The sequence below is a fragment of the Salmo trutta genome, chromosome 4 (assembly GCF_901001165.1).
Source record: "Salmo trutta chromosome 4, fSalTru1.1, whole genome shotgun sequence".
Taxonomy (NCBI): domain Eukaryota; kingdom Metazoa; phylum Chordata; class Actinopteri; order Salmoniformes; family Salmonidae; genus Salmo; species Salmo trutta.
The window spans coordinates 43,613,883-43,639,914 of NC_042960.1; the positions used below are offsets into that span (position 1 = coordinate 43,613,883).

The 26,032-nt window shown below is 44.6% G+C and overlaps 1 protein-coding gene and 1 long non-coding RNA gene across 3 annotated transcripts; one reads left to right on the forward strand and one right to left on the reverse strand.

Moving 5' to 3' along the window:
* Positions 1–3,415: 3,415 nt before the first annotated feature.
* On the reverse strand, positions 3,416–10,636 carry LOC115192408 (uncharacterized). Its single transcript, XR_003877922.1, has 3 exons — positions 10,435–10,636; positions 9,739–9,907; positions 3,416–4,291 (listed from the first exon to the last, which is right to left on the reverse strand). It is a non-coding gene; the product is annotated as an uncharacterized LOC115192408 (long non-coding RNA).
* A 3,164-nt stretch (positions 10,637–13,800) lies between these two features.
* LOC115192406 (protein NDNF-like) lies at positions 13,801–25,320 on the forward strand. 2 transcript variants are annotated; one of them, XM_029750881.1, is made up of 4 exons: positions 13,801–14,163; positions 20,909–21,112; positions 21,564–21,688; positions 23,185–25,320. In XM_029750881.1, the coding sequence occupies exons 2-4, from the start codon at positions 20,913–20,915 to the stop codon at positions 24,576–24,578; spliced, it is 1,719 nt and encodes a 572-aa protein (XP_029606741.1). In that variant the 5' UTR covers positions 13,801–14,163; positions 20,909–20,912; the 3' UTR covers positions 24,579–25,320. The 2 variants fall into 2 exon arrangements, with proteins under 2 accessions (XP_029606741.1, XP_029606740.1); XM_029750880.1 differs by lacking the exon at positions 13,801–14,163 and adding an exon at positions 14,467–14,868.
* Positions 25,321–26,032: the final 712 nt, after the last annotated feature.

Here is a 26,032-nt window from a genome sequence, read left to right on the forward strand (position 1 = left end):
AATGTCCTCGATGCAAAAGCGATCGGCTTCTCTTCATCAGAAGGCATAATATGGGACACGACTCCTCCCACAACGTAGGGACTAGCATCACAAGCTAGTTGGATGGGCAATGACAGGTCGAAGTGCATCTACCTCAATTTCACTAGTGTTTCCTTGGTTTTCACGAATGCTTCTTTGCATTGTTATGTCCATTTTCATGTTTTGTCCTGACAAAGCACCTGATGCAGCGGCTTCAGCTTCGTTGCTGAACTCGGAATGAAGATTTCATTGTAATTGAGTAACCCCAGGAAAGAACGTAGTTGGCTGACGTTCTGAGGAGCTGGGATGTCCAAGATTGCCTTGACCTTGGATGGAGCCTTGTAAAGGCCTGTACCATCGATGACGTGTCCTAGGTATTCAACCGATGATTGGAAGAATGCACGTTTGTCCTTACGAACTCGCAGTCCGTAGTCCTTCAGTCTCTGTATGGTAGCATCCAAGTCCGAAGATAGCCCTCTTCGTCCTTCCCAGTAACGAGGATGTCATCCAGGTATCATTGTACTCCTGGCAATCCAGTCAAGAGCGCTGGCACACTTGTGATTCCAAACGGTAGACAACAGTACCCAAAGAGCCCCTTGTGTGTCACAATGGTCAGCAGCTCTTTTTACTTTTCATCTGCAAGTAGGCTTGACAGAGGTCGATTTTGCGGAACTTTTGACCCCAGCTAAACCCATGAAAGGTATTTGATGGGAGGTAGCGGATACTGCTCAGCGGACAACACACAGTTAACTGTGACTTTAAAGTCTCCACATATCCTGATTCCACCATCCTTCTTAAGGACTGGTACGATGTCGGTTGCCCATTCACTCACACTGACCGGCTCCAGTACCTTGTTCTTGACTAAAGCCAAGTCAAGTCAGCCTCAACTTTTGGTCTGATAGCATGAGGTAATGGGTCGTGCTTTCAGAAACTTTGGTTTGCTGTCTGGGTTAATGCTAAGCTTCACTGTAATGTATTTCATGCTACCCAGCTCTCCGTTAAAGACTTGTTTCTTTAAGATGGCGGGTAGGCCTGTGTCTCCATTTGTCATTGTACGCACTGATAACCAGTCTAGTGTGATTTTCTCCAGCCTCGAACGTCCCAGTAGTGCTGGATAGTCTCCTTTCACGATGTAGAGTGGCAGCTTTTCAGTTTGTCCGTTTAACTGAACTGTGACCTTAGTGATGCCCATCACAACGACTGATTCACCTGTGTAAGTCTTTATCTCGATATGTGCCGGTTGAATTGGAAGTGGTTTAAATGTATTTTCTGCCCTCGTGTCAGTCTTTATAGACACTGGTTGCCCCTCTCGCAAGGGAGAGACATAGTAGCCGTGCGGCCCCCTAGCAAGTCAGTATATTCAGTGTGACTTCCTCGTCTGATGAGTCACTCACCTCTGTGTGGTCTTGCTCAACAGCATGAACATGTCTCTTTTTCTTTTGATGTAATGTCTCTTTCTTGTTTTCGGTCTTTAAAGTTTCCTCTAATCTCTTTTTGTTTCTGCAAGCTTGTTTGATGTGGCCCTTTTTACCGCAGGCTCTGCAATCCATGTCCCTACACCATCATGTAGACGCCTGATGTCCCGCTTTGCCATAGCGGAAGCATGTGCCTTGATTTCCCTGTCTCTGATTTTCAGTTGCAACTCTGTGCACTTTTCCTGATAAACTCAACTGCTGAGCCTCTTTAGCAGCTAGTTTGATGGACACACTGACTTGAATGGCCTTCAATAGCTTCACTCACGAGCCCACATACTAGTCTGTCTCTCATGGAGTAATGTAGAACATCTTAAACTCACAGTGCTTTGATAGTTTCTTTAATGCAGCAAACATTGTCACTGATTCTCCCTCTGATTTCTTCTGTGGAACCTAAACCTTTCAGCAATAACTAGTGGTTTTCGTGAAAAGTGTCCTTTCAGTATTTCCACAATATCCCCATACGCCTTATTACCTGGCCTGTCTGGCTGTAGCAGGCTGCGTAGTAAATTAAATGTCTTTTGACCCATAACACAAAAACATGTAGTCACAATTTTGTCCTCGTCAATATCATTTGCACAAAATATTCAAACTGTTATGTATATGAGCTCCACTGCTCAACACCTTCATCAAACTGTCCAATATTTCCAACAATTCCAGACATTTTTTGTTTCTCAATAGGCTCCTGATAGTCACCCACTTCAATATTGGCCTCCACCACGGCAACGTTCTGTTCTGACACAGAAATATCTTCCTCAGTCACGTGATCATTCACTTCACTCACTGATGTTTCATCCTCAAGAAACCTTATCTAGCAGTTTCCAAAGTTCGTCTTCACAGTTGAGTAAATGTTCTTTCCTTTAGTCACGGTACATTCCTCCCTTTTTAATCACGTTGTTTTCTCACTCTGAAGTCCGTCTCGAATCTTATTCTGCCGCCCATGACTATGCTAACTCTATCTCTTAGCTAGATCGACTCTGCACTTGCCTCTGCTAGTAATACACTGTGTTAACATTAGCCTAGACCAGTGGTCATGAACCGGTCAATAGCTAGCACACGGTGTCGCCCTAGCCTCCCATCTGCTGTGCTAACAGGAGGCGGGACAACCGGTAGACAGTGTCCTTTGCCTCCGCCTGTTGGGCACAGTTTTCTCGTGTACACTGGAGGCGGCGACGACACAGTGTGCTAGCTAGCAAACTAGCAAGCTAGCACACAATGTCGCTAACTACCAAGCTGGCTAGTTCACTAGCACACAGTGTTGCTTCTGCCTGCTGTGCTAGTGGGAGGCGGGAGTGACCAGTAGACAGTTTCCTTCGCCCCCGCCTGTCGCCCAATGTTTCCACAGTTCTGTTAACAGAGGGGAGGGCCGGTATTCAGGAGGTGGGAGCGAAGAACACTGTCTATCGGTGTCGCTCCCGCTAGCTAGCAAGGAGGACTCTGGTAGGCAGGGGCAGAAATAGTCAGATAATACTGTTATTTTCCTTTTGACACATATTCAAAAGTGTCACACAAGCATGAAGATTTATTTTGACCCACATTCAAAAGTGTCACACAAGCTTGAAAATGTTGTGCTCGGGGAGGGGGGCGTTCATGCAGGGACCAATGGGGTGCTCGAGGGGGGTCATTCCTGCAGGGAAGGGGGGGGGGGGGGGCGTTCCTGTGCTGTAGATCTGAGCGGTACTGTAGATCTCAGTTTGCTTTTGGACTCAGAAAGTGATCTTGACTCAGAAAAGGTTGGTGACCACTGTCCCAGACTGTAGGCTACCATTGCAAATAGCAGTTTTAAACTTAGGAAACCGACTTCTTCCAGACAGAATAGTTCCCGAAGGTTCAGACTTACTCGTCGCCAGTCTTTTGTTATGTCTCAAGGGTTTCATAACCACGTCTTTATAACAATTCAATAATGATGAGACAGGAGACAGGAATTCAGTCCAGCCATTTATCTGGAACGTGATCATCGACAACATATACAAATCCCATAATGCTCTGTGGCACAACCCCAAAACACCACACATACTGTATTGTATAACCCTCTGTGCTTTTTACTTCTACATACTATATACAGTCAGTGCATCTGATACATCATTACTGTGCTAATGAATACAGATAGACCTGTTAGTTGCATAGATCTGGAGAGTTTCATCCAAACTCAGTGTAAGTTCTGTTTGCTTAGTTAGTGCTGCTGTGTATGATTGTATAGTAAGTGCTCTTAAACAGGTTTCATGAGAAACCCAGATGAGGTGCTATAAAGAACACAGTACAGCAGATAAGCAAGGAGCCTCCGAGGAGGAACTAAATATGGTGCCAGAAAAACATTGAGATCTGGAAGAATGGTTTCCTTTTTCTCAAGTACTTTTCCGGTTTCTCCACAGCAGAGCTCACTTTAAGGGCTAGTTACATTCCTGTCTCTATGCAGAGCGTGTTCTACAGCTTGTGTTGGGGGGCTTTGTGTCGGTCTGTGTTTATGTGTAGACCGTGGGGGCTATACGAGGTCGTATCTGTGTGTGTACACAGGGATTACAGCACATGACAGCATGTGTGAGGGTACGGTCATAGTTTCTGTTTGAGCGTATATGGGTTGTTCTTTCTAAGCTTAGAGACTAATATTTGTGTTGAGTGTTTGTGCTGACCAGGTCTGGTCCTGCTGTTCCAGCTGTAGAGGCTGGCCTGACCCGGTCCAGTGGTCCAGCTGGAGATGATGCTGACCTGGTCCTGGTCCGGTCTGGCAGCTGTTCTGATGGATGATAGAGGGAGGTCAGGGCCCTGTCAACCACCAGGGGGCACTGTTGCCCAGGCATACACTGCATGGGATGAGAGAGAGAGAGAGAGAGAGAGAGAGAGAGAGAAATCAGTGATGAGAGAGAGAGAAATCAGTGATGAGAGAGAGAAATCAGTGATGAGAGAGAAATCAGTGATGAGAGAGAGAGAGAGAAATCAGTGATGATGAGAGAGAGAGAAATCAGTGATGAAATCAGTGATGAAATCAGTGGAGGCTGCTGAGGGAAGGAGCCTACAAAAAAAGGCTAATCTGAGAGTTAGATGACTTTATCAAAAATATAAGTAATTCATCATCTGATACTGATACAGCCAAGTGTCTTCCTCCGTTAAGACTGTCGATGTGGAACCTTTTACATATGGAAGGCTAAGTGTGGGTTTGAGTCTGGACTGCAATAAACTTCTTAACAATAACTGCAATACTGCCATCTGTAGGATGATAACGAGAGTGCAACCTGTAATCCTACTCCATTAGTCTTTGTAACGCTTGTCCTTCAGTCAATTAACCATAACGCAAATGTGACATAGTATATGATCATAAAAATGCATGTGAAACATTGTAGGCTTACATTTAGGTGTACACCTCCATGTAATATAGCCTATGCAACATGATTATGAGGCCATAAAAGTGTGTTTGTCTGCAAGGCTGAATAAAGAGATAGCTCCTTATTAAATTCATTCTTAATCTTCCTTTTCAACCTGTTGGCTGTAGTTGCTTTGATTATCAGAAAGTGCTGTTGGATTTACAGTACCAGGCAAAAGTTTGGACACACCTACTCATTGAAGGGTTTTTCTTTATTTTAACTATTTACTACATTGTAGAATAATAGTGAAGACATCAAAACTATGAAATAACACATATGGAATCATGTACTGACCAAAAAAGTGTATATATTTTATATGTTATATATATTTTATATACTTTGAACACTCTTGGGATTCTCTCAACCAGCTTCTAGAAGTAGTCACCTGGAATGCATTTCAATTAACAATTGCCTTGTTAAAAGTTAATTTGTGGAATTTCTTTCCTTTTTAATGCGCTTGAGACAATCAGTTACGTTGTGAAGGTAGGGGTGGTATACAGAAGATAGCCCTATTTGGGGAAAGAGTCCATATGTCCTTGCCGTTTCTGAATCCTGGCTTAGGACCTGACTGCCAGCACAAAACATCCTGTAGCTTACTGCACTAGCATCAAATAGTCCCCGCGATATGCAACTTTTCAGGGAAGTCAGGAACCAATACACACAGTCAGTTAGGAAACAAAGGCTAGCTTTTTCAAACAGAAATTTGCATCCTGTAGCTCTAACTCCAAAAAGTTCTGGGCCATTGTAAAGTCCATGGAGAATTGACCACTGCATTGAAGCTAGGAAACACTGTCACCACCGATAAATTCACGATAATCGAGAATTTCAATAAGAAATTCTCTTCGGCTGGGCATGCTTTCCTCCTGGCTACCCCAACCCCGGCCAACAGCTCTGCACCCCCTGCAGAAACTTGCCCAAGCCTCCCCCATTTCTCATTCACCCAAATCCAGATAGCTGATGTTCTGAAAGAGCTGCAAAATCTGGACCCCTACAAATCAGCCGGGCTAGACAATCTGGACCCTCTCTTTCTAAAATGATTAGCCAAAATTGTTGCAACCCCTATTACTAGCCTGTTCAACCTCTCTTTCGTATCGGCTGAGATCCCCAAAGATTGGAAAGCTGCCACGATCATCCCCCTCTTCAAAAAGGTTGACACTCTAGACCCAAACTGTTACAGACCTATGTCCATCCAGCCCTGCCTTTCCAAAGTCTTCGCAAGCCAAGTTAACAAACAGATCACTGACCATTTTGAATCCCACCGTACCTTCTCCGCTGTGCAATCTGGTTTCCGAGCTGGTCACGGGTGCACTACAGCCACACTCAAGGTACTAAACGATATCATAACCGTCATCGAAAAAGACAGTACTGTGCAGACGTCTTCATCGACCTGGCCAAGGCTTTCGACTCTGTCAAACACCACATTCTTATCGGCAGACTCAACAGCCTTGGTTTCTCAAATGAATGCCTCGCCTGGTTCACCAACTACTTCTCAGATAGAGTTCGGTGTGTAAAATCAGAGGGCCTGTTGTCCGGACCTCTGGCAGTCTCTATGGGGTACCACAGGGTTCTATTCTCGGGCCGATACTTTTCTCTGTATACATCAATGATGTCGCTCTTGCTGCGGGTGATTCCTTGATCCACCTCTACGCAGACGACACCATTCTGTATACATCTGGCCCTTCTTTGAACATTGTCTTAACAAACCTCCAAACGATCTTCAATGCCATACAACACTCCTTCCGTGGCCTCCAACTGCTCTTAAACGCTAGTAAAACTAAATGTATGCTCTTCAACCGATCGCTGCCCGATCGCATCCCTACTCTGGACGGTTCTGACTTAGAATATGTGGACAACTACAAATAACTAGGTGTCTGGCTAGACAGTAAACTGTCTTTCCAGACTCATATTAAGCATCTCCAATCCAAAATTAAATCTACAATCAGCTTCCTATTTCACAACAAAGCCTCCTTCATTCACGCTGCCAAACATACCCTCGTAAAACTGACTATCCTACCGATCCTCGACTTCGGCGATGTCATTTACAAAATATCCTCCAACACTCTACTCAGCAAACTGGATGCAGTCTATCACAGTGCCATCCATTTTGTCACCAAAGCTCCATATACCACCCACAACTGCAACCTGTAAGCTCTCGTCGGCTGGCCCTTGCTACATATTCGTCGCCAAACCCACTGGCTCCAGATAATCTATAACTCTTTGCTAGGTAAAGCGCTGCCTTATCTCAGCTCATTGGTCACCATAACAACACCCACCCGTAGCACACGCTCCAGCAGGTATATCTCACTGGTCATCCCCAAAGCCAACACCTCCTTTGGCCGCCTTTCCTTCCAGTTCTCTGCTGCCAATGATTGGAACGAATTGCAAAAATCACTGAAGTTGGAGACATATATCACCCTCACTAACTTTAAGCATCAGCTATCTGAGCAGCTTACCGATCGCTGCAGCTGTACATAGCCCATCTGTAAATAGCCCATCCAACTAACTACCTCATCCCCATATTGTTTTTATTAACTTTTTTGCTCTTTTGCACAGCAGTATTTCTACTTGCACATCATCATCTGCACATCTGTCACTCCAGTGTTAATTTGCTTAATTGGAATTACTTCGCTACTAAGGCCTATTTATTGCCTTACCTCCTTACTCCATTTGCACACACTGTATATAGATGTTTATATTGTGTTATTGACTGTACTTTTGTTTATCCCATGTGTAACTCTGTGTTGTTGTTTTTTGTCGCACTGCTTTGCTTTATCTTGGCCAGGTCGCAGTTGTAAATGAGAACTTGTTCTCAACTAGCCTACCTGGTTAAATAAAGGTGAAATAAAATTTTAAAAATATATGTATTATGGCAAGAAAGCTCAAATAAGCAAAGATAAGTGACAGTCCATCATTACTTTAAGAATTTACAGTCAATCTGGGAAAATTTCAAGAACTTCGAAAGTTTCTTCAAGTGCAGTTGCAAAACCCATCAAGCGCTATGTTGATACTGGCTCTCATGAGGATCGCCACAGGAAAGGAAGACCCAGAGTTACCTCTGCTGTAGAGGTAAGTTCATTTGACTTACCAGCCTCAGAAATTGCAACCCAAATAAATGCTTCACAGAGTTCAAGTAACAGACACATCTCAACATCAACTGTTCATTGGAGACTGCGTGAATCAGGCCTTCATGGTCGAATTGCTGCAAAGAAACCACTACTAAAGGACACCAATAAGAAGAAGAGACTTGCTTGGGCCAAGAAACACGAGCAATGAACATTAGACTGGTGGAAATCTGTCCTTTGGTCTGATGAGTCCAAATATGAGATTTTTGGTTCCAACCAAAAAGGTGGATGGATGATCTCCTCATATGTGTTTCCCAACGTGAAGCATGGAGGAGGAAGAGTGGGGGTGCTTTGCTGGTGACATGGTCAGTGATTTATTTAGAATTCAAGGCACACTTCTTTTAACCTTTTTTTAACTAAGCAAGTCAGTTAAGAACAAATTCTTATTTACAATGACGACCTACCCCAGCCAAACCCGGACGACACTGGGCCAATTGTGCGCCACCTTCTGGGACTCCCAATCACGGCCGGATGTGATACAGCCTGGATTCAAACCAGGGACTGTAGTGACGCCTCTTGCACTGAGATGCAATGCCTTAGACCATGGCGCCACTCGGGAGCCCACTTAACCAGCATTGCTACCACAGCATTCTGCAGCGATAGCCCATCCAATCCGGTTTGCGCTTCGTGGGACTATCACTTATTTTTCAACAGGAGAATGACCCAACACACCTCCAGGCTGTGTAAGGGCGATTTGACCAAGAAGGAGAGTGATGGAGTGGTGCATCAGGTGACCTGGCCTCCACAATCACCCGATCTCAACCCAATTGAGATGGTTTGGGATGAGTTGGACTGCAGAGTGAAGGTGAAGGCAGCTAACAAGTGCTCAGCATATGTGGGAACTCCTTCAAAACTGTTGGAAAAGCATTACTCATGAAGCTGGTTGAGACAATGCCAAGAGTGTGCAAAGCTGTCATCAAGCCAAAGGGTGGTTACTTTGAAGAATCTAAAATATAACATATTTTGATTTGTTTAACACTTTTTTTGTTACTACATGATTCCATATGTGTTATTTCACCATTTTGATGTCTTCACTATTATTCTACAATGTAGAAAATAGTAAAAATAAAGAAGAACCCTTGAACGAGTAGGTGTCCAAACTTTTTGACTGGTACTGTAATGTTAAGGATGCTTCCATGAACAAGTGTTGAAACACGTCCAACTACGTCTACGATTTTAGTTGGCTGATATGGAATTTGTTACAGGAAATAATCACGGCCATCTGGTGAGGTTAGCATAGGGCTAAATCTGCAGGTTTATTTAATCGGAACAGCTAACATGTAGCCTTTGATCAAATGCCACTACTTTGACAATTTTAATTGGCTGATTCTTAAACTTAACCTTGATCTTTTTCTAGCGTTTGCATGTATGGCCCCCTAGTGTTTTCCTGTTAGCAGCTCTTCAACGACACATTGTTTATTTGAACTTCATCTTAATTCTGTAAATGGGTGCGTTGTGTAACCATGCTGCTGTGCTGCCAGTGATGCAATGCTTCCATTGAGTGTGTCCTCCTGTGGCCTGGACGAGAGGCAGAGTAGGAAGTCAAGCTCTCCTCCACTCATCTCACTCTGACTCTCCCCGGCTGTGTTTACAATGCACATACCATGCCTCTGGCTGCTGTGCTCTAGAGTTGCAGTAAAAAGGCCTGGACTAAACGTCTGTGTGTATACAGTATACTTGTGTGTGTGTGTCTGTGTGTGATTGTGAATCCAAACTTTGGGCAATGTTTATGTCTGCTGTCCCCTGGGTATTTTGGGTACCACTGACCTGCTGCTCCATTATTGGATAATAAGATGAAGTCGGCCGCTGACACACCGCGCTCTTATTGGATAAGAGGAAGTTAGACACTGACACGATATTCACTCTTCACCCTTGTCTTCTTTCGTCTGGCTTCAATTGTAGCTTTTCGTCTTCTACCTCAGGCCCCCGCACCTCTCTGATTCAGAGGGGTTGGGTTAAATGCGGAAGACACATTTCAGTTGAAGGCATTCAGTTGTACAACTGACTAGGTATCCCCCTTTCCCCATGATTGAAATATAATTTTTAGAGAGAAGGGCGCGAAGGACAGACACATTTTTCCAAACAATTAACCATTCATGTCACTAAAAAGTCCAGCGATGTTTATCTGTGTGTCCTGTATCTAAGCATTTTCGGCTGCGTTTAAACAGGCAGCCCAATTCTGATCTTTTTTCTACTAAATGGTCTTTTTCACATCAGATCTTTTCACAGCAGATCTTTTTCAGAGCTGCTTGGATTGTTCCAAAGACCAATTAGAGAAAAAATGGATGGATTGCTGACACAACCAGAGATATATTAAAACTGTTAGTCCAACAGAAGGGGCTCTTCCACATAGTTTATGTTCTTTTACAGGTGTCTTTCATCTGAGCGATATTTACTGAAAGACAAGTTGTGTTCAGATAAAGTTTACTTACTGCTATCATCCTCCCCTGCCTCTTTCCTTACCTTGAACTGTAGCCCCCTTTGCTTCTCTCCCACTCTGCTCTCTTCTTTGGAAACCTTGTAACAATATATTTTGCCAAATGTCTTTGAATGACTGGAAGAAGAAGTAGTGGCCATTGGAGGTCAGAGTTCAGCCTTTATGCCTAATCCGTCCCTGGTCCGTCTGGTCCTGTCACAAACACAACAGGACAACAGGAAGGGGAAACCATAAATGGTGAAAGCTGTTTACACAGCAACTGTTGCCATGGCACAAGCTCTTGTCTGTCCAAAGTAAATGATTAGCTGTGATGTGTAGTGGAGTGCTCTGTTAGCCAGCAGGGGACACTGGCCAGGGAACAGCCTCCTAGTTAGCATTCCACAGCTCTGAGGAGGAGACCCATAGATAACCTAGAGAGTGTGTGCGTGTGTATCTCAGAGTGTGTGTTTCTGATTTCGTATGTTTATATTTTTTTGTCTGGTGTCCATGTTTCTCCCTAACAATTATCTTATTGTATCTAGTGTGAATAAACCCCCCCCCCACCCCACACCACTAGCCACCACATCCACACACACTAAATACATTCCAGCCTGATAAGCTATGGCATTCCATCCTCCCTGCATTAATAGCTTAGGGGAGTAGTTGAGAAGTGTGTAAGGGGAACATTTAAAGGAGGTAACAATCAGTCATTGCCTCACAGCATCCCCCAATGCTAACAAACTCCAGGTCAGTGATAACAATGACTCTCAGAGAGAACGCATCTCCACTCTGACAGGCTGACCAATCCAGGATCAGGTGCATAGAGATGCATGCTGATGAATGTTAGGAGTGGGCTATAATACTGTATGGGCTGAAGCTGACTCAACATTACAGTAAGCATTTGAATGGAATGTATGTCTAGAAAAAGTACACCACTTTAACATAATGTTTTTAATCACAATTGGCTATAGGCAGTGTAATGCTAAAAGGTGTCTAATAGTTTACCGGTATGTGCTTGGAATGCTTTTGTCAGTGAATGTGTGTGAAAGTGAGATACTAATCAGCCCTGCAATGGGGTTGAAGAACAGTGGAGAGAATTATGCCATGAACAGTTTTCACCTCTTTATCCCCCTCAGTCCTTTTCCCATCTGTGGTAAAATGTCCTTAGTGTGGATACTTTTCCAAATCTTTGTCATGCCAATAGCCAAACTGTTTTCTGTCTCTCTTTCTCTCTCTCTTTGAATCTGGTCCAATTTGAATCTGGTCTGTGTGAGTGTATGTGAATGAGAGAGAGAGCGAGAGAGAGAGAGAGAGAGAGAGAGAGAGAGAGAGAGAGAGAGAAGCTGGTCCTGGGGCTCTGTTCACAAACACAAACAGACCCCACAGAGCCCCAGGACAGCAACACAATTAGATCCAACCAAATCATGAGAAAACAAAAAGAAAATTACTTGACACATTGGAAAAATAACAAAAAATACAGAACAAACTAGAATGCTATTTGGCCCTAAACAGAGAGTACACAGTGGAAGAATACCTGACCACTGTGACTGACCCAAAATTAAGGAAATCTTTGACTATGTACAGACTCAGTGAGCATAGCCTTGCTATTGAGAAAGGCATTTGAAGGCAGACCTGGCTCTCAAGAGAAGACAAGCTATGTGCACACCGCCCACAAAATGAGGTGGAATCTGAGCTACACTTCCTAACCTCCTGCCAAATGTATGACCATATTAGAGACACATATTTCCCTCAGATTACACAGACCCACAAAGAATTTGAAAACAAATCCAATTTTGATGAACTCCTATATCTATTGGGTGAAATACCACAGTGTGCCATCACAGCAGCAAGATTTGTGACCTGTTGCTAATAGAAAAAGTCAACCAGTGAGGAACAAACACCATTGTAAATACTATTGGACATCATTACAACACTGTATACATACATAATATGACATTTGAAATGTCTTTATTATTTTGGAACTTATAAGTGTAATGTTTACTGTTAATTTTTTAATTGTTTATTTCACTTTTGCTTATTATCTATTTCACTTGCTTTGGCAATGTAAACATATGTTTCCCATGCCAATAAAGCCCCTTAAATTGAAATTGAGAGAGAAAGAGAGAGAGAGAGAGACAGAGAGAGAGGGAGGGAGAGAGGGAGAGAAGGGCTTTGCATTATGCGGATTGATAGCAGGATGTGAGATGCGAGGTCAGGAAGTCAGGGGTCTGGAGCTCTACTTCAAGTTGCTCCCAAATAATCTATCAAACTTGACACAACCTTCTCTACAGGATCCAGACAGTCCAGACCATGCGAGGAGCCAGGAGTGGCCAGCACTTGCCCACCTACCACTGTGGCAGCATAGTCTGTCCGAATGACTCAAACGCATAAAACCCTGTGCGCTGACGAGACCACTTCGCCATGGCGGCAGCAATGTGCCTGGAAAACCGTTCGTTTACAGTGGACATAACAAGAGCCATGTCCATAAACTTCGTGTGTTTGATGTATTTGATACCATTCCACTCATTCCGCTCCAGCCATTACCACGCGCGCGTCCTCCACAATTAAGGTGCCACCAATTTCCTGTGATAGAAAGTCCACTCGGTAATTACCTAGCCAGCGCGCTAACCAGTGTAGGCTAGTGTGCGCGGATTTACGCCTCCAGAGAGACCACTGACGCTAGATGATGCTGTTGCACCAAGGCGTCTCACTCAATGGTTTTTACTTTAATTGCGAAATGTTTGTTAGGCCTACTTACTGTCTATACTGATACTGATACTATAATGTCGAATGAATATGCTTAATGCGAAATTACGCATATATATTTGATTTTGCCTGAAAAATATATAATATATAGAATAGACTACGCATATTGAATTAGACTGCATTAAATGATATGATTAGGCTAGAGGTCAAATTGGAAATGTATGATGGAAAATGATCTACATATTTAGGCCAACTGCTCTCTAACATAATGTTAAATAATTGCAAAGTTCTCTCCTATCCAACGTTGCTTTCCTTTCCCTCTCCCCTTAACGAGGTAGAGTATGTCTACCCTTTATATAGACTATGCATTATTGCTACACGTGTGTCTGCTAATGCGTCAAGGGATTCGGGGTAATGAAACAACAGTTTTAAACGCTAACGCTCCTATCTATTTTCTGGACGGGGTTGGATAAAGGCATCGTTTTACTCGGGCTACTCTGCTGACCTCGGCAGCCCCCATAAAGTCGTACATTATTTACAATTCACATCACCGACAGAATTCAGTCAAAGGCTCTTATCTTGGATAAATATTTACTTCCCCGGGTTATGGCCCGGGAACAGACAAAAGCGTCTCTGTACCGCCGGCGTTTCACACCTTTAGGCTAAACGGAATAATGTCATGTATAAGCAACAAAAACACATTCGGCCCAGTCGAATTGGTTTGGTGTAAACACTCCGGACAAACGAAAGCAACCCAGAGAAATCGCTCTTTATGGATATATTACACATAAATTACACACGACAGATGAAGGAATAAAATGGTTTTGCTTACACATCTATCTAGGCTCATGATAAAACTTGCTCACTGACAACACAGAAAATGTAACCCGAGGGTTGCGTGACTTTGAAAAGGGTCCTACCCAAGTCTGCTCGTTTTCTGCGCGCATTACGACGTACGTAAACAGCTCACAGGGGATCCCCGCTCTTAAAATAACACAGGTGAAGACACCAGATCGATGCCTTGTTTTGCTTTGCTCTAGGTTTACAGACACGTCTCTCAAGTATTTCTGGTAAGTTAAACCTCAGTGTTCGCCTTGTAGGGATATTACCTTATTCGATGGAAAAAATGTTTTTAAAGTTTTATTTTGAATGCAAAGAAAAAAGGTTTAATACAATGTATGTAAAAACGTGTGTAATTGTCATCCAATTTATACAAATTAGTTATACTTGGTATGGCTATAGCCATTCAAAGTAAATCCAAAGTAATGTAGAAATATAGGTTTTTCATTCATAAAGTGATGTCAGTTTAAGTTAATGTCTGTGATAGGTCCGTTGCTGGTTCTGGCTGGTCTCTGGTTGGTTTTTTTATTTGTTGGGGTTGTGATGTCCAGGAGGAGTGGGCTGGTTATCGGAGTGCACCTAGGGAGAGCGCAGAGACAGAAGTTCGCACCAGTTTGCCAGTCGGAGTCTCAATAGCAGCCGCGCGGCAGGGGACGGACGCGCAACCAGAACTCAGGATACCTACCAACTCAGATTCTGAAACAAGGCTCAACCCTCCAGAACTGCCACCAACTAACCAGACCTGTAATCCGATTGCCACCACACAAGAACTGACTCGAGGAATCTATTGGACAGTGAAAAGGACAACTGTTTTGTATTTTTTCTTCATTTTTTTTACATTTTTTATTGTGGTCTCATAATTGTTGCGCAGGTTAGGAAAAAGCTACATATTCATACAACTTTCCAACTATTTTCATCATCCCTAAAACTGAAAGGTAAGACGCTCATTCACAAAATATTTTAAGTGTATCCGTGGCTCATTAGATCTCTGTTTTATATAAATATCTCATGAAATAGCCTAAACTTATGAATGCCAAATCACATCGATTGAAAACGCTGCTTTCAGGCAACATGCTTGCGTTTTTGTAGTAGCCTGGACTACTCTATATGGTTTGTGGAGCGCTTTTTGAAGATAATGAGACGGTTCCATAAAAAAGAAAAACAGAAAGGGACTCTCCGATTAAATAACGCTTGCCTTTGAAAATTCTGCCAGATAGAGGGGAAAGGGTTTTGTGGTTTACAACTCCGGGAAGTTAAGGTTTTCAAACACATTTCAATCAAGCCCGGGCTCGCATGCTGTTTTAATTTGGTTCCCTTAGTTTGGCTGTGGCCACTATTTCACTTGGCACGATTAATATCGCGCAAAAAGGATGAACTTTTGAGGGAGTTGAAAAGGACACGCGGGAGGCAGTCTCCACGGGCTCGGGGCTCTGGATCTGAGGCGCGCTGCTTTGTGCTCTTAACGGGGTTCCCATGCTCTCAGGGGTGACGGAGCACCCTCCAAAGCCGCCAGACGCAATTCACCAAGATGCGTTCTCACCCCATTCTATAGTGCGTGGCATACATTCTCTTCACTTGCCCCTTTTTATAGTGGTGCTGCCGATGCAACATACCACACACGTTGGGACATCCGTTTTTTAAAACTGGGACATCAGTATTTTAGAATAGTTTTCCTCAACCCTGTGCGAGCCCCCGCACCTGCACTATAACCGCTATCCTGCTCTGATTACTCTCTCACACACATATATTCACATTTGGAGACCCTTAAAAATCCTCTTAAATTTAAAACAAACTACTGCATTTTTTTAACAATTGATCATTGATCATATTAATCCTTTCTTATTTACTTTTTTTTAGAAATACGTTTATTTGAGTCGTAATAATATATTTTTGATTGATAAAACGAGTTAATCGTTAATAAATGATTTGTATAAATTAATGCATTTTACGTTATGAATTTTACGCAAGGAAATCAGAAAGGAAGGAATTCCAAGTTCTGTGCTTCTGTTATTCACCTCATCCATCCCTTGGTGAGACTTGTTTTTTCCCCCAGCTGCATTCCCCATTGGGCTCAGGAGTATAATGAGAGACAGACTCAGAATGGGAATTTGAATAACTGTATTTAGTAGCAGAGAGAAGCCACACTGCCTCCCGTACTTTCTCAGGAGAATGAATCATGAACAAAAAGTCTGAAAATGGGAAGGTCTGTGTTGCATACCGTAACTAAACCGTGATTTGCATATGAAAACTCTGGGCTGAAAGAATTCCGCCAGTGTTGCTACTGCAATTTATGCGTCCGGAGAAGTGACGAGCTGCGGTATATACAGTCTTCTCGTTGCGTTTGCTTTGTGCGGACCGCTGGAGTGGGATGTCACGTCCAGAGTCGTTGCTGGAAGATTAAGGACATAGCGACAGGTTTTTATTCCCTTCATTAAACTATTCATTTTATCCACCCACACCCTCTCCCAGTGTCCAAAACATTCCCTCTGCAAATCCCTCATTATGCCTCTTCAAATGGACACAACCAGAGGCAGTGCCCTCAGACTGACGGATCTCTCTGCCCAGCAGAACATAATGGATACATGACTGCCTCATTTCCCACGATGCTGGTCTATGCCCTTATCGTTGATATGCTGATGGGCAGAGAGTGGACCACTTCTTTCCCATGGGGCTTTTTGTGGGCTAATCTTGTGTGCGCTTCCCTTTAGTCATAATGACAGCAACGAAGTGCACATCAGTCAAAGGTGCGCCCCTCATTTGAATGGCTCATTTGTTGTGCAGTAATAGAAAGTGCCCTATGACCTGACCCGCTCCACTAAGCAACATTCCAGGATGCCGTGCTAACCGCTGCCTCGCTCAGAGATGGACCATAAAACAGAACAAGAGAGAGGCAGGCAGGCATGGATGGAAAATAGGCTCCCCTTCCTGAACACGCTATTGTGCCAGCAGTAGCAAGGTCTTTGAGTCTTTGTGGGCTGATGATGAGGAGGATGTGGGTGCTTTAGAGACAGAATATGAGTGATGATGTAGACTTATACACACTCCGAGGAATTTGACGGTTTAGAAGACATACACAAACAGAGAAACTCACATTGTGCACAGACAAAAGTTCTGCCCCTGGACAGGAGCCTAAACCACAGTCTCTACCAATTCATTAATGAGCTGTTTGGCTCTCCAAGAGCACCAGACGTGCTCTGGGTTTGGCTCTCCGTCAGAATGGGCCCAGGTTATGTGTGGTTGGTTCCATCTCAGGCTCTTAGCCCTCAGCCCTTGCCTGCCTGTCTGTATCCCCAATCCCCTGGTTGGCCCTGAATTGACAGCACAGCAGTGATGGAGTCTACTACTGAAGACCTACCGACTGTAAATCTGCCTTCAGAGCAGCTTTAAGAAATCAAACAAAGGCTCCAGGTCCTGTGAGCCCTGCCAGGCGTCTCGTTGGGGAGAATCTTAAATGTCTCTTTATTTGTGTTGAAATTAAAGTGTATTTGTTTCCTTCCCGTCCTGCTAATGAGCTCCATGTGGGAGCAGGCATGAGGTTTACCCGTCCTGACAGGGAGTCGTGGAGCTGGGGGTGGGAGGCTGGAGGGAGGATGGGGCTGGGGCTGCGGCTGGATGGAGAGGGCAACCCAGAGAAGACATTGGAGGGATGGAGAGATGGAGGGGCGATGTGGTAGTGTAGGGGTAGTCGGAGGCCTAGTATACACACTGGCAGGCAAAAACGCAGACACGCACACACAATCTTCTTTTACATACACATGCTTATACACTCACACACACACACACACACACACACACACACACACACACACACACACACACACACACGTGTGAGCACATTCATATACACACGCAACCAGAGGCCCTCGCACACACTCCCACGGGTCTTTCATGTTGGACAGTTGGAGGGCAAGACTATTGTAGGGCCGTGTGAATGACGGGCGTAAGCTGCTCCGTTGTGCATACGTGTTCTCTGTCACTCAGGAACACTGATTAGGTGTGCTGGTCATCAGGCTGTGCTGGGCTAGCTTCACATTGACTGACTGACTTCACCAGCTGACTCACCAACTGATCTCAAACCGTACATACATATAGGGTGCGTTCGTAAATTCACTCTGGCTATCTACTCTGATTTCAGAGCACTCTCGTCTGAGTGTGCCAGAGCGCAGAATAACTGATGAATTTATGAACGCGCAACACCCATTGAACGTGTCAGTAAAAGTCGGCAAAAAAATTGCAATTCAATTGTTGCCAGCAGCCCAGTTACATTCATCAACGCTCTGGATAACATGAAAACAGCCTAACCAGCTCTGCTAGGGCGAGTAAAATGGTCAGCGTGAGGTGTTCTCTGATTTGTGTCTTGAAGTAGCTAGCAAGCTAGCCAACGTTAGCCAGCTTGGGTGCTTGACTGCCGTTGTGAGATCAGAACGCTCAGATCAGCCCTACTCCTCGGTCAGTGTGTCCAGTGTAGTGCGAAACGCTCCGACTTTACCAACGGACAATCTGACAATGCTGTGAATTTACGAATGCCCAGAGCGCACTCTGAGCACGCTCTGGCACTCCAGATTAAATTTAGGAACACACCCATAAAAACATTCATGAACAAACACCTACATCCTACAACCAAACTGACCACACACAATGACTTCTTTATCATGTAATACATTTCATTTGTTTAATGTATGGATTGATTGAGACATAAAAATGGTTTCCACGAGTTCATCTGACTCTGGGGAAGTAGATAAAGGGACCTCATTGCCAAAATCCAGATGTATCCCTTTAACATTGTTATCTGGCTGAGTTGTCATTCACATAGTTCTGGTAAAGGCATGATATAGGCACAGGGTAAACACTGGTTCATTTGTTGTTGTCGTACTATGGGTTAAACAGTTGAACTGTGACACCTTTATTTCCATCAATTACTATCTTAATTATGCTCTGTGCACCTAACCTGTTCAGTGTTATCCTTACCCCCTCCCCCTCCCCACCCCTCGAGCTGCCACAACTTACCATTTATTAGGCATTAGACTTTTTCTTTAACAACCAAAAGAGCTTCAAGTTTTGAACAAAGTTCCAGTCGGAGTGAAACTGAAAAATAAATGAATATATAAATATACAAAAAACAGCAGCAAAACAAAGTTGACACGATTGTGGCCGGCTCTGCCTTCAAATTATCCTCCCCCCAAATTACTATCATACATTCTCCCTCACTCTAATTAAACATTAGGCTTTATTTGTTCCAGATGCAGCTTTTTTGAAGTTTTATTTTGGTAAAGGGAGCCTGTGAATGGTAGAGGCAGGCCTGCAGTCCCATGCATGCACAAACATTCCAGATTCCAGCCTGTATGACCCATACATACTGCCTGTGCTGCACCGCACAACCTCAAGGTCTAGACATTAGCACAGTCGAATCCAACTGTTTTAATGTGCAGGTGTCATCTTTCAGTAGTGGCTCATACATGGGATCTGAGTCTGGATAAAGGAACGTAGCATTTAGTGGTAACGCTTCTCAGACTTGGGATACTGCAGCACTTTGGCCAACTCAAACCCAAGCCATTAGTTTGAATCAGTAATATCACACGCGGTGGGCAAGTTGCTTACCTTGGAAACAGCACATCAAGTGCATGTTGGGTTATGCCACAAATGTTCGCAAGCAAATCTGCTGGACGATTCCATACTAATTAATAATTGAGAGCGCACATATCCCATGTCTGATGACATCAGTCCAGTAGTGTCATTATGTGGGCTTGGTGCAGCAGAGACTGGGGCCTCTGGGAGCCTCTGTGCTTTGTTTTGGGGCTGAAGAGTGAGAGACAACTCTGTAGAGCTCTGTACATACCACCTCAGGACTGTCTCGAGTATTAATAGACATGTCTTTGTTCCGCCCGACACGCTTCTGAAGTGGAATAAGACAAGCGGAGATAAGGATCTCCTCTCTGTGAGTCAAATCTCAAAGTACCACTTAGAAGGCTTTCCTCCACCTCTCTGAAGTCTGGCTGAATGAGGGAAGGCTCAGCTCAGACACGAGAGGCCTAAAGGGAAAAATTGACACAGCTGTCAAGGGCTTTTCTCTGGCTTGTGTTTTAAAAGGAAAACAATGTAGTAATGAAGCCATGTTTGTAGCATGGAAGCATGTCCAGCTTTGGGTTCTCTGGTTTGACTTATCTGTCTCTCCAGAGGGAGGGAGGAATGATAGGATGTCTGTGTGACAAGGACAGAAAGAGGGAGGGATAGAGATTGTATTTGTGTGCAAGAGACAAAGATGCAACAGAAAAATAGATGGAGAGCTAGGGTGGAAAAGAAAGAGGGAGAGAGAAAAGGAGAGCAAGGAGGGAGAGAGAGGGTCATTAAAAGGACACACTCTCACTTGCTGTAAATGGCAGTAAAGTATCTGGCTAATCTGCTATCCTTATCCTGATTAAATCACCAGGGATTTGGCTTTCCCATCAGCTGCAATCAATGTGGCCAAATCAATAGACAGAGGATATCTGAGTGTTCCTGATCTTCAGTGAGCTGCAAAGACCTGTGTACTGAGCCACGTCCCATAGCCGTGGGGATATCTACTGAACAGTACAGTGTAGCGGCTGGTGCCAATCTCTTCTCCTCTTCTATCCTCTTCAATCTTGTTTCTCTGACCTTGGGGAACCTTTCTCACACTAGCCGCTGTATTCCTCTTGATCTTCTCCCTCTTTCTGGTCCAAAGTGTCTTCTCTCTTTTTCTCTGCCTTCCACTTTCTCTCTTTTTCCAAGAGATGGGGCCTCTCTCTGTCCATCTCTGTCTCTCACTTTCCTCTCTTTGGCAGCGTGTTACTGGTTCCCCTTCCATTCTGATAGACTTAACAGGCAAAACTGGAAGTACATTTTCTAGTTCTTCTTCCAAGTATTTATTGAAAGATGTCCAATATTCACTACTTTGGCTTTTCTAACATGAATTCTACTTGTTCTGACGGTCCTGCATATCTGCTTTATGTGTTACAGGAGGATGAGGCTGGATTTTGGACCTCAGGGCTGGCCTTTGGCCCTGGCTCTACTGCTGGGGGTTGTAGTGGGCCAGAAGCTGCCCACGCGAGACGAGGGCCTGTTCCAGATGCAGATCAGAGACAAGACCCTGTTCCATGATTCCTCCGTCATCCCAGACGGAGCTGAGATCAGTGGATACTTGTTCAGAGACACGCCCAAAAGGTAATGAGTTTAGGTCTATGTAAAGACAGCCGTCACTATCAACAACCATTACCAACATGTAGGTTTACTGCTCCAAACATGTACATGCACTGTATGTCTTATCTTACCAAATGCATGAGACCAGGTTGTGTATCGCTAAAAAACAGCGTCGTAGCCTTCCCACACTAAATAGCACTGTAGGCTCTGTATGACGACTTATGGCTAATGGATGCATGGGGAATATGGAATGCATTGTGTAATGTATACTAGGATGAGGAAATGCATTATAGATGAGAAAGAGATGTTCATGTGATTTAGGTAATGTCTGCTGATAGAGACCCAGGTCATTAGCATTCCATAGAGTGACCATAGACTTAGTGTGTAGGGTGATTTCAGTAGTTTACCCTGCAGTTAACCCTGCATTTTGTTGGATCCCTGTCATTTACCTGGGCAATACTTCTTCTTTCTGAAGGTACTACTTTGTGGTGGAGGAGGACAACACCCCACTGTCTGTGACGGTGACACCATGTGATGCTCCTCTGGAGTGGAAGCTAACTCTGCAGGAGCTGCCTGAGGAGGCCAGCGGAGAGGGATCAGGTATTTACATAAATATGATTTATAGAACTGATAGCTAATGTAAATTGGGCTATTACAATAAGTACATTGTAAAACTTGTGAAATATATGTTTGATGTACAACAAGTACATAAACAATCATCTCACTAATTCATCGGGATGAACATTAACTAACAGCAACATAAACATTTGATTGATATAGTTTTGAATAAAATGAGAAAGACTTTGTACATTTTGTTGTGGTTGGGCCGCGTTGCTGGTCGGCTTTTTTGGTGTGGTTGTGATATGGTTATTAACTAACTAGTGGCACAATGTCTGAACTGACCACACTGAAGTCTGAATTGACCACACCTCTGTAGTCTGTGAAAAGGGCACAGAGCTCTGAGTAGAACAGACTGCCCTTGGCTGGCTGGTTGGCTGGCAGACAAACACAGTGTATGAGTAAAGAGTTTAGAATGTGATTAAGCCTTCCTCGTTCCTCCCCCATAAACATATTTATATAGCTAGGTACAATAACCCCCTATGTCCATTCCTAACGTATACTCCCTTTGTCCTCCAATGGGAAGACTATCTCTCTCCCTCCCCTCTCATTCTCACACACTCAGTCACTCTCTCTCCATCTGGACATTGTCTTAGAAACACAAGAAATCAATCAACTCCCTCAAGCCCAGTCCCATTAGAGCACAGACATGGACTGCAGCGGTGGTTTTAGAGTGTGCATAATGTGAGGGTGTGAAAGTACATGTGTGCACGTGTAGGACTATATGGGTGTGCATGTGTCTGTGCCAATGAATAAATGGGCTCCTTGCCTGATACCACCTGCTTTTTTGATGTTCACGCCCTGTCCCAATAGATTATAGAATAGAGACTAAATACTGTAACACAGTTAATCTCCAATATGTGCTACACATGGCAGCTTAACATAGACCGAGCAGCCATTCACAGAGGCTGAGTGGAGCACTAGCCGTCAGGATTGCATTAGTTTCCAGTGTAAATACACAAATGCACAACCTCTCTGTCTGTTCATATGTTTGCTCCGCTCTTTGCTGAATGTCTCGGCCTCGGATCGGATCTTTCAGCATTAATTTAGAACACCGTTGAGCACACTCTCTGGTTGACAAGCATAATATTATGTTTCCTTGCTCAGCTGAAATAAGGCCTGCGACTGACTCCCTCATGGATAGGCTACAAGGTGCCTCTTTGTAGCATAGCTTCACAAGTTCCCAGGAAGGGCCAAGTGAATACCAGCCTGGGATTTTTGGGGATGTTTAGAGTGAAAACATGGTCGCTGGCTCGTGAGGGGCTAATCGTCCGTACAGCTCGGAGAGAGCTTTACCATGACCTCATCAGGATCAACACATTAAACGGGTCATTTTTAGCCACCTGTGGAAATTATTTTACTTCAGAGGCCGAAAAAAATTAAATAAACATTAAGGGAGTTTAGCAAAAAATATCTCAGGAGGTGATGGGGATGCTGTGATATGAAAGGAACTCATGTTAAGTTTGTGTGTTTTCCAGGTGAGCCAGAGCCCCTGGACCAGCAGAAGCAGCAGCAGGTGACAGTAGATGAGGGCACAGAGCTCTTCTCCTACAAGGGGAACGATGTGGAGTCCTACGTGGCCACCAGCTCTCCCTCCGGCCTCTATCAGCTGGAGATGCTCTCCACAGAGAAGGACAGCAACTTCAAGGTGTACGCTACCACCACCCCAGCATCTGACCAGCCCTACCCCGAGCTGCCCTATGATCCCCGGGTGGACGTCACCGCCCTGGGCCGGACCACTGTCACCCTGGCCTGGAAGCCCACCCCTACGGGCGTTCTGATGGGCCAGCCCGTCCAGTACTGTGTGGTCATCAACAAGGAGCACAACTTCAAGAGCCTGTGTGCTGCTGAGGCTAAGATCAGCGCTGACGATGCCTTCATGGCCGCTCCAAAGCCAGGCCGGGACTTCAGCCCCTTCGACTTTGCTCACTTTGGCTTTGTCCCCTCAGACAATAACTTAAACCGAGGTCTCACCAGCAACAAAATCTCCCGCTCCTACACAGCCAAACCCAAGAACTCTGACATTCAGAAAGTCTGCATTGGTAACAAGAACATCTTCACCGTGTCGGACCTGAAGCCGGACACTCAGTATTACTTTGACGTGTTTGCTGTGAACTCTGCCACCAACACCAGCACCGCCTATGTGGGCACCTTCGCCCGCACCAAGGAGGAGGCTCGGCAGAAGACGGTGGAACTGAAGGATGGCAAAGTGTCCGACGTCTTCATCAAGAGGAAGAGCAGTAAATTCCTGCGCTTCGCCCCTGTCTCCTCCCACCAGAGGGTCACTCTGTTTGTACATGCCTGTCTGGACTCTGTTCAGGTGCAGGTTAGGCGTGATGGCAAGCTGCTGCTCTCCCAGAATGTGGAGGGTATACGGCAGTTCCAGCTGCGAGGGAAGCCCAAGGCCAAGTACCTCATCCGTCTGCGAGGCAGCAGGAAAGGAGCGTCCACCCTGAAGGTGCTGGCCACCACAAAGCCCAGTAGCAAGCAGCCCTTCCCATCGCTACCCGAGGACACACGCATCAAGGCCTTCGACAAGCTGCGTACCTGCTCCTCTGCTACTGTGGCCTGGCTGGGAACGCAGGACCGCAACAAGTTCTGCGTCTACAAAAAAGAGGTGTCCGAGAGCTACGGTGAGGAGCAGCGGCGCCGTGAGCAGAACCAGTGTGCCGGGCCTGAGACGCGCAGGAAGTCAGAGAAGGTCCTCTGCAAGTACTTCCACAGCCCAAACCTGCAGAAGGCCGTTACCACGGAAACCATCACAGGGCTGGAGCCGGGCAAGACCTATCTGCTGGACGTTTATGTTGTGGGCCACAGTGGTCACTCAGTCAAATACCAGAGCAAACTGGTGAAAACGAGGAAGTACTGCTAAAAGACTGCACAGAATAAATCTATTATATATATATATATATATTAAAAAAGTTTTATTTAACTCTAAGTGATATTCTACTAAGGAGTGTATACAGACTGACCACTCACACAGCTGATGAGCCTGTGTCAGAGACTTAACTGTTTGCAGAGGGAGATATCAACCTGTATATTTATGTTTACATTTCATTGTTGGCATGTTTTTGGGCGATCCATAGGTCAGAGGTGCTCACCTATGGATCGCCCTGTGCTTGGGGTCCCAGAATCTCGTTGCCAACTTGGAGACTTCAGAGCTTCAGAGAAGAGACCGTTTCATCTTGTACATCTCTCTGTCGCTGCATGACTCTTGCGTTCCTCTGTCAAAATGATTTGTTACTTCAGTTTCAATTTAAGTTGACCTGCAGAGATAAAATAGATACCAGCCGTGTATAGTTCTCTCAGTGCATCATTTACATTTAGGAGAGATTTAAATTATTTTATACTTTGCCTCTTTTGATTTGATTGTTTGTTTTTATTGATCATGATGACTATTACTGTTATGAAGAAATAATTCAAATTCTACGAGGAAATTGTAATTGTGGAGACATTCCGTTGTGTAGCTCAGCCAGTGTGCACTCTAGAGCCTGTCTGTAAATGTGTTCTGTGCTGGAGGTCTGTGTGTTGCCGCTGTATCGCTGTGTGTGTCACATGTACAGAGTTGTCCTGCCAATATTCATGTACATAAACACTAAATATAGAACGAGTAATCCCTGTGTCACCCTGGGTGTCATGTTCTTCTGTGGGCTAGTTAACATCACATACTGTAGATATATGGAGGGTGTCAGGCAGCTCTGCAGCAGTGTATCAGCAGAAAGGAGAATAGGAGTGTTTATAGATTTTACATTAAGCCTACATCATGTCCACGTACGCATAACATGATCCTTGATATAAATGATTACTGACATAAGAACAATTTCCCATGGACATACAGTACCAGAGTGAATGGGACTGCCAGAGTGAATTATTTGGATGAACGTATTTGAATGTTGGTAAATGTTGTCATATGCCAGGTGTCAAAAGTTGCCAAAAGGTACTCTCTACACCGGAACAACGTAGAACTAATGTCACATCAGTGTCTGCGATCGTTTCGTGTTTACATGTGTTTTAGGATGTAGGGTAACAGTTTTAACCACACATACAGTACACTTGCCACATATAAGAGAAGAGGAGGAGTTCAGCGTGCACTGACACACACCGACACAGACCCGATCACACACACATCCACACGTTGTAATTAAGAGTGGTCACAGTTGAGTGGAAAAGTCCTGACTGTTGTGGCTAAGACAAACAGCTGTTCCTTGTGACTCTCCATGTTTCCATCACAACCCGATTCTGAGCAGTAACGCTCCGATTCTCCACCACAACTCCCTGTCAATCAAACAACCCCGTTCAGAGGAAGCGTAGAGGAGGCTCCACCTG

Coding starts and splice junctions, on each gene's coding strand:
- LOC115192406 (XM_029750881.1), top strand. CDS start 20,913: ATGAGGCTGGATTTTGGACCTCAGGGCTGGCCTTTGGCCCTGGCTCTA. Junction 21,113..21,563: donor TTCAGAGACACGCCCAAAAG/GTAATGAGTTTA, acceptor TTCTTTCTGAAG/GTACTACTTTGTGGTGGAGG. Junction 21,689..23,184: donor GGCCAGCGGAGAGGGATCAG/GTATTTACATAA, acceptor TGTGTTTTCCAG/GTGAGCCAGAGCCCCTGGAC.